The 16,622-nt window shown below is 40.8% G+C and overlaps 1 protein-coding gene across 4 annotated transcripts in view; it reads left to right on the top strand.

Moving 5' to 3' along the window:
- The window catches only part of ZNF462 (zinc finger protein 462), a 52,563-nt gene that overhangs the window by 17,251 nt on the left and 18,690 nt on the right, over positions 1–16,622 (top strand). For all 4 annotated transcript variants that reach the window (XM_050912854.1, XM_050912855.1, XM_050912857.1 and 1 more), the window contains one exon: positions 15,511–15,775. In XM_050912854.1, the coding sequence (XP_050768811.1) occupies positions 15,511–15,775 (265 nt within the window). The remainder of the gene's footprint in view (positions 1–15,510; positions 15,776–16,622) is intronic.

Raw genomic sequence — 16,622 nt, forward strand, 5'->3', positions numbered from 1 at the left:
AGTTTCTATTGATAGCCAGTGGGAAAGGGATCTTCTAATTCCATCCATGCTCCTGAAAAACACCCGTTTATCTTGTTAGTAGAGCACTTCAGTGAAACCACGTGATTAAGCTTAAAATGTGAACCTGTTCTTGTCCTTGCTACAGAGGACACCAAAAGTACCTTCAGATATTAAGCTGCATCTGCAGGAAGGAGAATCTGAGAACTGTTTTCTTTTCCTTGCTTTCTTTGAAAGCTGTTAATTCCCTTGTGCTGGAGGAGTATGCAGAAGATATTTAGAAAGCAGCAGAGGAAGGGACATTGTTAACAGAAAATGCAGACTCATAGAAGAGGTGTTGTGTGGTATCACAGCAAGCGTTCAGGCTTTTTAAGTGGTAGCTTATGAGGCATGTTTTGGGTGTCACTTCCCGCCAATTAAGAAAAGAGCTGGTCTTTGGGAAAAAAATCTTAATTCCTGGATGAGTTGCATTGACACAGGAGGAGAATGTAGGTGACTATAAATAAAAGGTTCAGACCTGCAGATGTTCAAGGAACTGGGATGGATGGAGGGCATATTAGAAGTGGGGGAAAAAATACCTTTTTCCCAGAAGTTTGAGAGGTTTTTAGGGTTTTTTCTTGTTCCTGTTTTGCTTGGGTTACTGGCACACTAAGGATGGGAGGTAAATATTATCAGCGATAATCGTGTAGCATTTTTGGTCTCCCATCTTCCCTTTTTTCCGTTCTCACCAGAAAAAAGTGTGAAATGAGAAAGAGTGAAAGATAAATAAGTTCAGAAAATGGCAGAAAGGAATTTAAAGAAAAAAGTAATCAGCATAGAAATACTTTATTGAAGAAAAAGAGAGACATGAATAATATTTTTGTGGTTCAGCGAGTCACTTCTGGGATCAGAATCTTATCAAAAGATTTTGACCAGCTGCTCTCAGACTACCTTTTGTCAAAGGGTTGTCTGGAACAGTGCAATGAAGACTTACTAACTGAGCTTTTATTTTTACTAATGCTAGCTTAAACTAATCCAACAAGCAGAGTACATCTTGTGATGTATTCTGCTCCTTTTTTATTGCTTTTTAAAAAAAATGTTCCATTACTTTTATCCCAGGAGCTCAAAGTCATGATTAGTGAAGTTAAAATTCGAGTGCCGATCTCTGTAGAAGATAATTTTACAGCCTTTAGGAATTCTTCCTAAAAATACATAAAATGATGACTCTGTTAACAAAAGCGTTTTCATGAGCTTGACTCTGTTACCTAGATCTGTATTGCAGCCTGAAAGCAAGGCAGAATTTGTCGCAATTAGCTTGATCATCTTTAAACAGGGTTAATGGTTAAGTCACTTTGACAATAATAGAAGCCACCCACTGGGGAGCTAGTCAGATGAGTACAGGTGTTATAATAATTGTGTTAACATTTTCAGCATTGCTTGAGGAAGGAATAACCTGTTTTAAGTAATTTTTTTACATTAGGAAGTTGGCTGCAAATCAAGTTAATGATGGCTGCTCTTATGACATCATTTATTTTTCTTTTTTTAGAAGGGAATAAATGAATGTCTCTGTGGCCTAGGCCTGCAAGTTGCAGGTGATATGTAGGGCTAGATAAAAGACTGGTCCCAGTAATAGGAAATGCAGGTCTGTGACAGGCACTGTTATGTCCAGCTGGAGCCAATATTAAGTGGGGCTCACATGGTGTAGCGTAGTTGGATTTTGCCTATGTTAGTGTGTATAAATAACCCGCAATGCGGGCTGTGATCAAGTTAATTCACTGGGGATGCAAAATTGAATTAGGTCTGGGGTGAAAGGCAGACAAAAGGTTGCCTCACATTGTTATGAACTTGTTTTGTAGGTTGGCAGGTATGCAGCAAGCAAGTATAATTGAAATGGTTGCAGAAAGGGTCTGTTCTTGTCCGTGGATGAATATTGTGGTTGGAATAGGAAATGGAGCAGGATGACTTGGGGAGATTTGAGGAGCTAGCGGAACTCATCCTGCCAATTGTTGAGCCCTGTAAAAATGGAGAAAAGGGAAAACGGTACTGAATTGTAATAGCAGAGTGCATGTCTGAATAGAACTGTTCTGGGACAACAGCCCAGTGAAACTTCTGCTGATGCTTTTTTTTTGCTGCAGAAATTGTTCCCTGAGGGGCTTTTCTTAGAACATTTCTTTTGTTCTTTCAGATTGATCCATTCATTAAAAGATGTGAATATATTTAAATTTCTGTGACTCATCTCTTTTAGTTCTGTGTTGGTAGCAGCAAGCATATTTGAAATGTTCAACTGTGTATCCTGGAGATGTTTTGGGTGCTTGATATACTTTTCATGGAAGTGAAGTTGAAGTGGAGTAGGTGCTGAACGTTTTAGGTAGGCCCATCCCTGGTAACTACATTGTCATTAGAAAGCATAACAAGCACTTTAGTGCTTGTATGCCTCTCTCAGGGCGGTAGTGTAAGAAGGTGATTGTGTCAGTCTCAGTGAGTCAGCAGAGGCAGATTTCTTACAGAGACATCATTGGAAGACGCTGCTTTTTGTATCTCTTGTGGTTTAACCCCAGCTGGCAACTAAGCACCACGCAGCTGCTCGCTCGCTCCCCCCCCCCCCCCCCCCCCCCCCCCCCCCCCCCCAGTGGGATGGGGGAGAGAATCGGGGAAAAAAAAACCTCGTGGGTTGAGATAAAGACAGTTTAATAGGACAGAAAGGAATGAAAAACAATAATGATGATAATAATAATATGACAATAGTAATACTAAAAGAGTTAGAATATACAAAGCAAGTGGTGCACAATGCAGTTGCTCACCACTTGTTGACTGATGCCCAGTTAGTTCCCAAGCCGCGATCCACCCCTCCCAGCCAACTCCCCCCAGTTTATACACTGGGCATGATGTCATATGGTATGGAATAGCTCTTTGGCCAGTTTGGGTCAGCCGTTCTGGCTGTGTCCCCTCCCAACTTCTTGTGCCCCTCCAGCCTTCTTGCTGGCTGGTCATGAGAAGCTGAAAAATCCTTGACTTAGTATAAACACTACTTAGCAACAACTAAAACCATCAGTGTGTTATCAACATTATTTTCCTACTAAATCCAAAACACAGCACTATCCTGGCTACTAGGAAGAAAATTAACTCTGTCCTAGCCAAAACCAGAACAGTATCCTACCTCTCTTTGCATGTTGGGTGATATTTTGATATGTAAGGAACCTGTTTTCATTGTATCCTAATCTAACTAGAGGTAGAGTACTCATTTTGGGGGTGGGGTGATGAGGTTTTGTTTTGCGAGTGTTTTTCTTACAAACAGCCACCAAAAAAAAGCAGATGTTGATCACCAGCGTGACTTTTCTCAGTTTTGCATACCATAGGGGCACTGAATGGTTTGTGGTGTTCAACTCTTGTTGAAATGAAAAGGTTGCCATTGTGGTAAAATGTTCTTTTGCTCTCCCTAAAGTTTACAGGTATTTTTCCTCTTGCAAGAAAGGAATGGTGGTGTTTGATTACTTATTTGCATTTGTGTGGTTGGCTATTTTGTTTGTTTGGATTTACTTACTTATTTGCCCTTTACACTGAAATGTGGCTTAACACTTTTGAGAACTTATACAGTAAAAATTCAGTGTAAATTGAAACATTACAAGCTGCTAGGAGGACTGGGTGAATCCCCTAACAAGATCTGTTTCCGTGTTCTTTCACAGTCTTTGTGAGAATCAGAACTTATGTTAATCTCTCCCCAGAAGGGTTGTATGGATTTATTGATGATACTGTCATCCTGTGGGGCAGTATGTGTCACAGATAAGGGTTTCCAGTGTTGCACCATGCAGGGTCAGCTCTGTTCCTGTTGACTTGAGTGCAAGGCACTGGAATCCCACGATCTGCATTGTCAAGGCATAACATTAGAAGACTACCGTCTCGTTCAATAAGGAAGAGTTGAAAGCAAGGCAGAGACACAAAAATTGTGTGACAAACCTAGAAAACAGGAATAGGAACAATAGCAACAGGTGTTATCTGCGAAGTGATCATTAGCTAAGGAGAAAACACATGGCGACAGACCCTGCTCGTGTAAGCACTGGTGTTATGCATGTTTGCTTGTATTCAAGGGCTATGGAGGTGGTGGACTGCCTTCCTCTTATAAACTGGAGAAATCCATGAGTGCAACCTATTGTCATAAAGCCCATAAAGCAGAATGACTCGAGACTGATGAGCGGTTTTGTGTTATTACTTTACCCTCAGCAAAAGCTTCTTGGGAGCATGTAAAATACTTGCCCTAAATTGCTCTGGCTAGTACTACTGCTTTTCTGAGTAGCTCTTCATTTTGTGAAAATAACCCCTTTGGCCTAACTGCATTGTAGAGCAAAGTACTACTCTTTATTCATATGGCTGGCAGATTTGGAGCCTCATAAATTTGTTTGTATCATGACTATGTGCAGTAATTCAAAATAATAGTTTTTTAATGTTACTGATTAAGAATATTGAACTGTCAAAATAAAAAGAGTAAAGTGCAAGTGATAGACTAGACAGACCTGGATGTGGCTTCTAATGTCTTCTCAGTCATGCTGCTATTGTACAAGATCATTCCTTTATAGTGGTAACCAGTTCTTGAAATGTAGAAAGCAGCACACTTTGTGCGTGCCCTTGAAGCTCAATAATCATGCTTTTCACAGTTGTGCAAACCAAATGGGATCTGTCATTAATATCAGCACACATCACAAAAGACATGCAGGGTCAGAACTAGGAAGATTTTTTGAGTTTCCCAGTACATGGTATGTCAACATCTTCATTAAATTTAATTACTTGCAGCAGCAAATGCATTGAAAACTGCTAAGTGAAACACCCAGTGCCCTGTTCCAGCTTTTTCTGAACTTTAGCCTTTGCCAGTGGAAAAGAACTTTGCCTCATCTAGAGACTGAAATATAAATACATCCGCTTGCTCTGCCAGAGCTAGGCTGGGTACAAAACTGCTTGACGAAGTCCTATTTCTGGGACTGTTGTTTAAGAACTGTAAATCCCTTCCCATTTCTGTACACTTTTTCAAAGTGGATAATGCATAATCAGGATGTGTGTCTTCTGTGCCACTTGACAGATGAAATCCTGAGGGGTGCAGAGGGCCTTTAGCAGGTTTGGTAAAGCAATTTCATGTACTACCAGAGGAGAGGAGAACAGTGGGAAGCAAGGAGCCTTTTCAGCAAAATCCTCTCAGCTGGTGCCAATGAGGCAGGATTGTTACAGTGATCCACTCAGCCCTAAAGCCATACATCTCCCTCTTCCTTCCACCTTTCAGAAGAGAGGCAAGCTTTCCATATGCTCAGACAAACTACCCCTGGTTTGTTTTGGGTTTTTTTTATCCATACCATAGTTTGTGGCTGACTTGTTTATTTCTATTTGTGTGCACTGTTGCTCTTGATAAGGGATATTTTTCAAACCTTCGTCGGGGCAGAAAGTTCCTAAGACCGTCCTCTTCACCTTTGGTGCTGTTTCTCTCTCATTGTTGCTACTGTGTCTCAGTGTTTTATGGCTGCTGCTGTTTGGGGACAACCACAATGGCTGGAGTCCTCACCGCCCAGAAACCTTGTATCAGAGAGGAATAGCCTGTTCTTTGTATTTAGTTTGGGGTTCGGGGGGGGAGGGGAGGGGTTTGGACCTCACTCTTTTGAAGTTTGAGACCCTTTTATTTGACTGACTCTGTTTTGACTGGGGAGGCAGAGAGCCAGTAGTGACTACAGGGCAAATTCAGGCAAAGCTTCAATACCTAACTGCTTTAATTGCAAGGTGAGTTGGAAGCATAGCATCCACATTAAGGATGCAAGATGGTGATCTGCATACTGCAGAAGGAAGATGCCTCTGCTTTTGTAGTTACAGTCAGGCTGCAAAGAGCTGTCTACTTGTTCTGCCTGTTGCCCTGCTTTTGTGCCCCATAGGAGTGATGCTGCATGCTCACTCTAGGGTATCAGATTAACCATTCTTCCTTGCAGGCTGCTTTTTTTTCCCCAGCTGTGTTCCTTCTTTCTCTAACCTAGAGCAAGCTTCCGCTTTCCCCTCAGACTTTGCCTGTCTTTCCTTCCCAGAGGTGCTGCCAGCGGCCACACTGCCTGCCAGTGCTTGTTAAAACTCTCCGCCACTTGTTGGTGTGTCTTACTTCTTGTGGTCAGCGTTAAACTAATTATCAGATGTTGGATCAGATGGGAACTTTTCTCCTGCATCAGATTGGCAGGGACTGGTGGAACAAGTGCAGGGCTTGTTCACCTCCAAGTTTACTGAACAAACTCCTCACTGTTTCAAGGACCTAGGGCACTGGGGATGACCTTGTTCTCTGCAGCTCTCTTCCACTGGTGTATGGTTGTTTGGCTTTTGGCCTTTTCCTACAGTGTGTTGAGAACAGTTTTGTGGGTAGTGGAACAGAGGGAGATGTTTATTCTGTCATTGGCTCTGCTCAGGGGGGTGTTAACTTGCTGTTCATTGTGCTTTTTTCTGGTCTTGAGCTTTTTGTGCTTGAACTGAATGGGTAAAGGCAAAATTGAGATTCAACAGGATGGAGACAGGAACTCATGCAGCTGGGAGAAGGTTGCTGTCAGTCTTTGTATGGATTTGGCCAGCCTGCTGTGACGGGATTGCTGTGATACAGAAAGACTTGCCTAGGGTAGAGAGAAGACAGAGTGTTGTTTGGGTGGATCAAGTAATAAATGAAGGAAGAAACATCTTTTGGATCCCTTCTGGGCAGACAGAAGGGACCTTTTTGCACCCAGAGGGGAAAGAAGGAAGCATATCTAAACTCCTGTTGGTTTTTTCCCTGAGGTTTTTGCTTTCTTTTGGCTCTGATTTTTATGTTCAGGATAGGGGACAAAGTGGTAGGTGATGCTCTCTTAGCTGTCACGTACTACTTCTGTCCCTGGAATTTGTGATCACTCTATATAGAGTAAAAAGGATGCTATTGCTGTTAAGGGATACATGGTATGACTTGATCAATGCTGTGCAAAGGAGCATTTCTGCAGGCTATCGTTCCCACATGTTATTAGGCTTCTTGTGTAAGCTAACCGATATTCTCCCTGTCCCCTGAGACTCCAGTTACTTTCTGTTGATCTAAAACCTGCTAGAGGAATTTGGTGCTTGACGGAGAGGTAAAACGCCTTTGCTCATTTTAGCTCTGTTGAAATGGACATATGTCGTCATCAGCATAGTTGACGGCCCAAAGTTTGACGTTTAAGTAGCTGGTTTTATGTCTTCTTTAAGGGACATTGTTACTACATTTCGGTACCAATGCTTGAAAATACTGCCCAAAGTTATCTGAGCTCAGAGCTGATGAGAGAGATGAGGCCTTTCTGTTGGCAATAATAATAATGTCAAGGTGTATGCTGGAGGTCTCCAGAACAACTTAAAGTTCCTGAGCTCTATGATTAGAATGAATCCTCAGTACCCATATATTGTCACTGTAATTTTAGGGCCAGTTTTAAAGCAGAATGCAAAAATGTAGCACTTGATAAAGCTGGATTTCTTTCCCCTCTTCATTTCGAGCTTAGAGGCAAGTGAGCATTTAGGTAACAGCAGCATGTGTGTTTGTGGCTGTGTGTTGGTATTAATGCAAATGTTTAAAGGGCCACAGCAATAGAGAAGGAAATGTGGAGTGCTCCTGTAAGATATCTGATGAATTGCCCTTAAAAATGAGAAGAAAATCATGGAGCATAATAGCACGAGGATGGTTTGGTTACTGGTGCAAAAAAAATTTGCTTGGTAGATTATTGTCTGAGTGAAGAATCAATCGAAGTAGGAAATCTTTGTAAATTCAGAAAAGAACCTGTTGCCAGTAAGTGATTTTGGCAGATTGGTTGAATCAGCATCTTGCTAAAGCTATTTCCAGATCTGTTTGTGTTCCTCTCTTCTGTAAGTGCACTTCCATTTATGAGGTTTGAGTTTAGCTCAACTGAATAAGGAATAGCTAGGCAACTTTTTATTTTATGTATTTTATGGAAATCAGTAAGTGCATAGAGATCCCAATGTTTGACATGTAGCGGAAGTCTTGGTTTTAAGTGCCACCCTGTATTTAGACAATGGAATTTTATTCCTTGAATAACAAATGATAAGAATATAGGGTTGAAACATGACCAACAGTTTGAACTGTTCACCCGGGACAAGCCAGTGGCAGCAGATTCTCAGCCTGCAACGTTCTGTAAACAGAAGGCAATGGATAAACAGAGGTGAAATAACATGAATGCCAGAGCAAGGGAAACACAATGCACTCCCCATGCATCATCTCTGTGTTGTAAGCGAAAATGGCAATGGGCAAAGCAACTGGTGGCGTTAGAAAGCTGTAGTGGCTTGGCACTGATGTTGCAAAAGTTGCAAGTGGTAGAGCAGCTACTGAAAGAGCCTAGTTTATAATGAGAGGGTTGTGTGCAGCCTAAATGTGACTAGTAAGTGGCCAAGTTACCTAGAGAACTGCAGAAAAGTTAAATTGAGTTGAAGCCGGGAAAAAAATTTTGTTGTGGGGAGGACAGATGAAAAGAAGGGATAACTAGAAATTAAATGGCTGTATGATGAAGTATTTCCTGACCCCTAAAGCTGATCCTTCCAAATCACAGCATTAGCAGAGCAGGGTAATGATTCAGGTAGTGTTCATGACCACGTTGTGCCTGTCTTGAAAGCTAATGCTAATAGGAATTCCTGGTAGTGTTGGATAATCAAAAACAGGAGGGCATGGGAAAGCTCTTGGACTGATCCTTCTCTTCTGATGGAAATAATATGGTACAACTTATTTTATCAATTACTTTACTCCTTCCTAAATCTTATACAATTCCTACTGCTTTCCTTTGCATCATCTTATACAGAGTATTATAGCCACTCTCTCCTTGATCTCAACTGTGAAACTCCAAGATTCTTCAATAGGCAGCAGTATGAGACTCTCTCTGTGTAAAGGAATTCAGATAATAAAATTATTTATTATTTTATTTTTCTTAGATGAAATTTATGTCCCTTTGAAATGATTTTGATACTAGCACAAGAAGCTGCATAGCATATATCCTGTCTCAGTTCCATTCAGAGAAAGGTCTGTACTTAACTCAAAAGGGAATTCAAAGTTATAAAGAAACATCAATATAGTTTCTCACCTCTTTTGAATAAACAAGATTGCATAGTCCATGTATCTTTCTGGTTGCCCTCTTCTGAGTCTTAAACATATATGTAATATCTTTCTCACAAAAGCTGGTCCAAAATGATCCAAAAAGTGGCCTTTACAGATAAGGCTGAAATAAATGCCTCCAACAAGGTTTTTGGGTTTTGAGGTTTTTTTTGGTGTAAATCCTTTAAATGGCAATTTTATTCCAGGGCTGTATTTTCTTTCCTCTGTGATTACTCTTTTCTTTTGTCTTTTGGAGTGTGCAAACAAGGACACAAAGTTTGTTTCTGTTACATCTCATTCACAACATCCTAGCAATGTAAAGGTTCTTCAGTGGAAATCAGAATTTAGGTAGCAGAGTAGGTTCATATTCCGTTTTTAAACATGCAATGAATAAGACTTCCTTGTAATGTATGGTTCCCTAAGCTGCTTCATGAATGTTTTGTTGCATCCCTCTGAATCTTAGTCTCTTCTATCTTCCCCTCCCTTCAGCTTAATTTATTGCCAGAACATTTCACCCTCCCACATATTCTTCCTTCCAGGTCAGTGCTGCATGGCATAAAGTGAACAAATGTGTGTAGTCTTGACAATCTTTGTATGACACCCTGCTTTGCCACCTTCCCACTTTTCAAGCTGTTCCCATTCATGACTATATGCTATCCTACCACTCAGTGAGCTGGCAACTTTGAGTCCCATTGACTTTCAGAAGGGATTATGTTCCTAAATCTCAGAAGTTCCACTCTTAGACTTATCTTATGCCTTTTAAAATAATAATTATTATTAGTTCAATCTTCCATGCTTTCGGCCATATATTTTGTTTGTTGGTATTTTTTGGTATAGTATTGCATCTTGATTTGGTTTCACAAATATCTTTGTATCCAGAGGAAACCATTTTTCTGCTGCTTTTCTTCATTCCTTGGAATTTTTCTGTCATTATTCATAGAAATCTTCTCTTCATGTGAATGAATTCAGAGAAAATTAAATAGCATTCCAAATATTTTTCTTTTAGTCTCTTCAGGTCATTTTCTCACCGATCCATAATGTCCTAGGCCTGTATTGTTTCTACATTCCCTTTTTTCCCCTAAACCATTTTAAGCACTTTTTGTTATTTATACATTCTCTTTGGTTTTTTTCTTATCTCAGGAGCCAAATATCCCCTTCCCCAGTTTCATTTGTCATACAAATGCTGATCTCTTTTGACTTTGGTTGATGTTTCTGTGTGGATGTACCAGGAAAGTGTGGTGTCTTCATTTTTATCTCCCACTGTCTCCTCCTGGTCATTGAGCTATTCAATTATTAGTAGTTTGGAAATGCAATAAGGTCACTTTCCAGTGTACTCAAACAGTTGCTTTTGCTGAACAGTGTTTCTCCCTCTATCCCTATCCCTCATTGTGCAGTCATGCAAATGCTTGTATTAGATGTGTCTAGTTCTGTTCACCCTAAAAGGATGAAGCAATGGTTTGATTTCTTTCCTTTAATAGGTACTTTTTCCTCTGGTTTCTCAACTGCTGCTCAGTGTCTCTTTCTTAGACATGTCCAGGTATATTTCTAGTCTGTTGTTGTTTGGTTTAGGTGTCTTGTTCTAGTGTGTTTTGCTGTTGCGTACGTGTTCATTGATAGCTCTGAAAATACCTACAAATAACTAAACCATCATTTAATTTCTGAGTAAATTTGTGTATCCAGATCAGAATCTTTAGTTATTTTTTTCTTCTGAAAAGATCCCAAGTTTTTCTTCTTTTAAGTATCTGAAACATGTTGTATGCTGCAGAGGATCCATGAAAACCTGGATTTTCATTTTGCTTCTGTGGTGGCTTTTCATTGTATATTTTTCCCCAGTGTATGATCTCAGGGTATGCAAGTGTGTATCAAGCTGCATTTTCACAATTGCATTGCATTGCGGTGTAGTGGAGACTGTGAATGCTCTTTTGGATGAGGTAGTAACTTCCAGTATTGTTGACAGACTCATTGTGCCAGCCTTTGTGTCTGTACTCTGAATAAAGTTTTCAGGGTGGCAACATCCCTTACCAGGCATTTAAGTGTTTTCGGCACTCTGGAAATGCTGTCTCTCTTCCCCCCATGCAGGGACACTATGAGACTTACTTATGTATTATTACCAGCAGCAGTAGTAATTTAGATATGGCTGTGTTGATGAGTCACCATGTGGACAGTCATTTCTACTGCTTTCCTTTCAACTAGTCATTTCTGCATTTGGATGTGAGAATGCTGTTGTATACTGAGGGTAGATTCTGTGGCCTTTTAGATCCATAGGTGCTGGCAGGGATAACACTACTTGCTAGCCTGTTATTCTTCCTGTGCAGGTAGTCTGTAGGTAGACGTGATATGTGAAATCTCAAAATTGAGATTTGCAGCATCGCCACTGTTTTTCCATTTTTGATGACATCAATCACTGTTAATTTTTGCCTCTTGGCATGACTGTAGGTGTCCTTCCTTTTACGTGAGATCATCCCATGCAGTTACCTTGCATTTGGAGTTGCATGGTAAAGTCCTTCCGTTCATTCTGGATAAAATTACTTTTAAAAATGGATCTTGGTGGTTTTGGTGTGGGGTTTTTTTTTTGTTTGTTTGATTGTTTTAAATCAGTCCGGGCTAAGTATTCATTTTCTTTCCTTACATTGCATGTATGAACATGCTTTATTTTCTTGTGCTACCTCAAGGGTGTTCAAAGAAAAAAATGCCATTTTTTTTCCTTAACATGTAATTGGTACTTCCTGGTGTTTCATTTTTCTTCATTTTCTTCCCCTTCATGTTTTCTCTTTGCCTCTGTGTTTTACATTACTTAATACAAATTCTTTTAACTCTTTCCTTTGCTTATTTTAATGTCTTTCTTGTGCTTTCTGACTTTGATGTAGGCTTCTAAGGCCATTTTACTTTTTTCAGACATGGATGGCTAGACCCTCTTCCGGCTCCAGGCCAAGGTTGTTAACACTTTCCCAGAGTGCTCTCAACCCTTCATGCTTGGGGTGCAGGAAAAAGACTAGAGGTGGAACTTGCATTGTGTACAGCCATGAATCGATTGTTGGTCAGTTCTGAGGGAAAAGCTCTGCTCTCTTCCTCCTTCACTCTCCACTCTTAAATCCAGCATCCTGTTTGTTGCAGTAACACTGCGAAAAGGTGCCCAGCAGTTTGGTGTGCAGCAGCTCAAGGCTTGTGTAAATGCTAAGGCTCGTATAACACTTGGTTAACATCTTAAGTCAGCCCAGCACTGAAGTACATGCAGAGCTGTTGGGAACATCAGCCTGCTCTTCCAGGAGGAATAGAGGAGGTGGCCATGTAGAAGTGCTCTGCCAGTTTAAGGCAGCACTGTTGCTCCTTGGCTGTGGATTTGCCTCGCTAGTCCTTCTCTCAGGTACTGCTTTTGAAAAATAAATGAAAAAAATCCAAAACCTCAATGCCATCACCTGTTCTTATTTGCTGGCAGTTCATTCTGTGCTGTGTGCTAAAACGCATGTTTGGAAGTGAACTCAAGTCAGTTGCTATCTTTCCACTACCTTCACTGGTTTTGGAATGGGCATGAAAAAGTGTGGTTCACTGAAGTCAGTGGAAAACCTCCCATGCCTTTAGTCGGCTTTGGACTCTTGTCCGAAGAGTTCCTGGTGGAGCTGGGTCGCACCTGCATGCTAGGATAGCTGTCTGGCAAGCTGATTCTCGGAAACCAACAGAAGCCCTATACACATGTGTTAATCCTGGGTGTATTTCTTCAGGAAGTGCTAAATCTTGCACTCCAGAAGGATTGCAAAATAATGAAAACACTTGGCAAGGGAAAAGTGGAAGAATACACAGGCAGAACTAGGGACATGCATGCTACCATTGTTTAAGTGTAAGACTCTCCGTATAAGCTCTGCAGATGGCTTTTTTTTCTGTAAATATCACAACTATCTTAATTGTAATGGAGCAATATACTAAAAATTGTAAGGTGGCTAGCATGAATCCTGGTTGAAAGACAGTAAGAATTCAAATATTAAAGGTAGAACTTACTTTTGGCTATTCCTGATGACAAGGAGGGCTACTTTGTGTACTTTTTTTTTCTGTGGGAGTAGACATGTAGTTATCTACTTTTTGCAGTTTTCACATACCAGATTCCACAGAAGTATGGAAATATCCGATTGAAAGTTTGAAAGCTGGCATAATAGACAACAGATGATAGGGGAAGTAAAAACATCTGAAGTATAGTAGATCTTCCAAACAACAACAAAGCTTCCTTATTCTGAAAATAATTGTTTTTAAACCTGTAACTTTCTTAGCAGTGGATATCACTGAGGCTAGGAACCTTGATGATGTGATGGAAATTTTTGATCCCTTCTTCCTGAGGAAGGGAACAGTAAGCTACAAACTAGACTTTAATCAGTACCCTACAAGTAATTTGACTAGTACACATCCAAAAAGAACTGTTTCCAGTGCTATGAACTTTTTTTAGGCTGTCATACCCTTGTCAGGAAATCTGTCTAACTGTGTTTTGAGCTTTTAGAAGCATTGAACCTGGTAGCCCAGACACCAGGCTGCAGATACGCAAGTCAGCAAATCTGTTCTGAACCGTGCATCGTTTTGGGCCTCAAGGTCCTGTTCCAAAAGAGGGTGAGCGCACGGTTGCTGCCTTTGAGGGAGAAGAGACTTCTGCAGAGGTTTGCAGCTCCTCAGGCCTGTCCTGTGCCAAAGCAAAGGAAGTGGGGAGCCTGTTTCAAACTCAAAGAAAAGAAAGCCTTGACATTTGAACAAGTGGAGCTCACTGTGAGCCCTCATGGTGAGCAAACCTGCTGTAGAAGCGGTGAAAACAAGAGACGATAGACGTTGCATTGTAATCCAGCCTCAGTTCATGAGGCTTGGGTAGGAAAAATGAAAAGTATTTCATTCATTTTACCAGAATCTTTCATGTCTCTGCCTTTGTCTTTGCTGCACACCTGGTGATGAAGCCAGGGGAGCCCAGAGACATTTATCTCCTGCTTGTGTTTTGTTTGTGTGTTTTGGTTTTTGTTGTTGTTAGTTTGTTTTTTGTTTCTCAGGCATGTATAACCCCCTTCTGTGGTAGTGAGAAAAGAAAGCAAGCATTTTACTCTTTTGAAGACAGGGGGAGAAGTCCCCACACTGAGTGCTGTATAGGCCTGTTTGCCTTTTGTTTCTCCCTACTAATGGATGGTGTTAAGTTCCCACAAGATGTCTGTTAGAGAATTCCTACATATCTAGCCTCGGGGAATTAAGCTTTGGAAAATGAAGTACCTATCAAAGCAGGAGGTGGCTGGTACAGTTTGTATCCTGACTTCCCCCCCACCCCCCTTGCTTTTTTTTTCCTTCTTCCAGAAAGCTTAAGAAAAGAGCCTTTTGTCTTCTTTTCAGGAAAGTTACACTGAAATTCATCTGTGCTTTATTCGTCTGCTTTCATTTGTGCCATTCATGGGCAGCTGTGGGTTATATAGGACAAAGCAGATAAATTCCTAACCTCCACATTCAGGCAGTGTGTTGGGAAAGGTTCAACACCACTCTTCCCCCCTCCTTTTTTGGGGGGTCCAACTGAAGTATTATAGCTTTTAGTTTCAGTACTGAGACATCTCTGGACTGTGTTTCTCCACATGCCATTAAAATGGTGTGACAGAGTTCTGCTGGGTTGTAGAAGGGATGCGTCTATACAGACATACCTATATAAAGAGATCTCTTTCTCAGTATAGTAAAACTTAGCAGCTTCTAAGGAAATGTGGTTTAGAAGTTTGCTTTACTGGAATTTATGATTCAATACCTTTTTTTCCAATGGTGACTTCATTTCAAACACAATCAGCTAGAAGAACTTGAATTTACCTTTTGTGAAGACTGCTTCAAATGTAAGAAAGTAAAATTGTATCATTTGTCTAAAGTTAACTTTTTTGGTGTGGGTTTCTTAAATAATTCCATGAATGAGTAGAAGAGAGTATCAATTTTTTTTTTCCTTTCTTTTTTTTCCTTTTTTTTTTTTTTTTTCCCCCTTTTCCCTTTTAGATAGGCTATTTACATGTATCCTGTGCCAGATCTTCATCTGGTGTAACTGGCATAAGACATTTGAGAGGATCTGGTCTGATTTATGCACCAAACACATAAACACTGGGCAGTATGATTGATGTACTTTACCTTCACAAATTAAAAGTGTCATAAAACCAGTCTAAAAACAGTCTAAAACTTCTTTTTAGACTACTTTTAATTTAAATCTGTCTGTTCTTTCCTCCCCAAATCAGATCTAAAAAGCATAATTTATACTGATCACCTTTTAATTGTAGAATACACATTAGATTAAGAAGTGCTATACCTCTTTTTCTTAATCCCTTCAGAAAGCTGTTGGCAGATTTCATAACCAACATCTTGATCAACCCCCTCTAAAAGCCAATAGGTGCTGGAGCAGGCCTCAAACATTTTTAGATTTGTTGATCCACCTGGAATAACAACTTCCCTCTGTTTCTCTACAGACTCTTCATACTCTGAGCCTCCTGATGTTCAGCAGCAGTTGAACCACTACCAGTCTGCAGCTTTGGCCAGGAACAACAACAACATCAGCCCAATCCCACTTTCCGGGAGTGCTGCAGGAGTGGAAAAAACAGAAGCCATCCTTAACTGTGAATTTTGTGAATTCTCCTCGGGTTACATACAGAGCATTCGGCGTCACTACCGTGACAAGCATGGAGGGAAAAAACTCTTCAAATGCAAAGATTGTTCCTTTTATACAGGCTTTAAGTAAGTACTGTGCAAAACAGATAAACTGAACTCATAAGGGTTTTTTTTAGCACTTGAAAAGACTTCTGAGATCTTTGAGAGCTGGCTGTAGCTAACAGAAACATGGCCACTGCTGACCAGGGAGAGGAACATAGGAAATGCCATGCCAGATCACAGCAGCATCCATGTAATCCATTTTTCTCTCTCCTACAACAGCCGGTGCCATCTGCTGCAGACGAAAGCACAGTAAGTCCTTGAAGTAGGTTTTAGAATCATAGAATCGTTTAGGTTGGAAAAGACCCTTAAGATCATCAAGTCCAACCGTTAACCTAGCACTGCCAAGTCCACCACTAAACCATGTCCCTAAGCACCACATCTACATGTCTTTTAAACACCTCCAGGGATGGTGACTCAACTACTTCCCTGGGCAGTCTGTTCCAATGCTTGACAACCCTTTCGGTGAAGAGATTTTTCCTAATATCCAATCTAAACCTCCCCTGGCATAACTTGTGGCTGTTTCCTTTTGTCCTATCGCTTGTTACTTGGAAGAAGAGACTGACACCCACCTCTCTACAACCTCCTTTCAGGTAGTTGTAGAGAGCAATAAGGTGTCCCCTGAGCTTCCTTTTCTCCACACTAAAAAAACCCCAGTTCCCTCAGCTGCTCCTCATAAGACTTGTTCTCTAGACCCTTCACCAGCTTCGTTGCCCTTCTTTGGACATGCTCTAGCACCTCAATGTCTTTCTTGGGGGGCCCAAAACTGAACACAGTATTCAAGGCGCGGCCTCACCAGTGCCGAGTACAGGGGGACAATCACTTCCCTAGTCCTGCTGGCCACACTATTTCTGATACAAGCCAGGATGCCATT

This window comes from Gymnogyps californianus, chromosome Z, assembly GCF_018139145.2.
Source record: "Gymnogyps californianus isolate 813 chromosome Z, ASM1813914v2, whole genome shotgun sequence".
Taxonomy (NCBI): domain Eukaryota; kingdom Metazoa; phylum Chordata; class Aves; order Accipitriformes; family Cathartidae; genus Gymnogyps; species Gymnogyps californianus.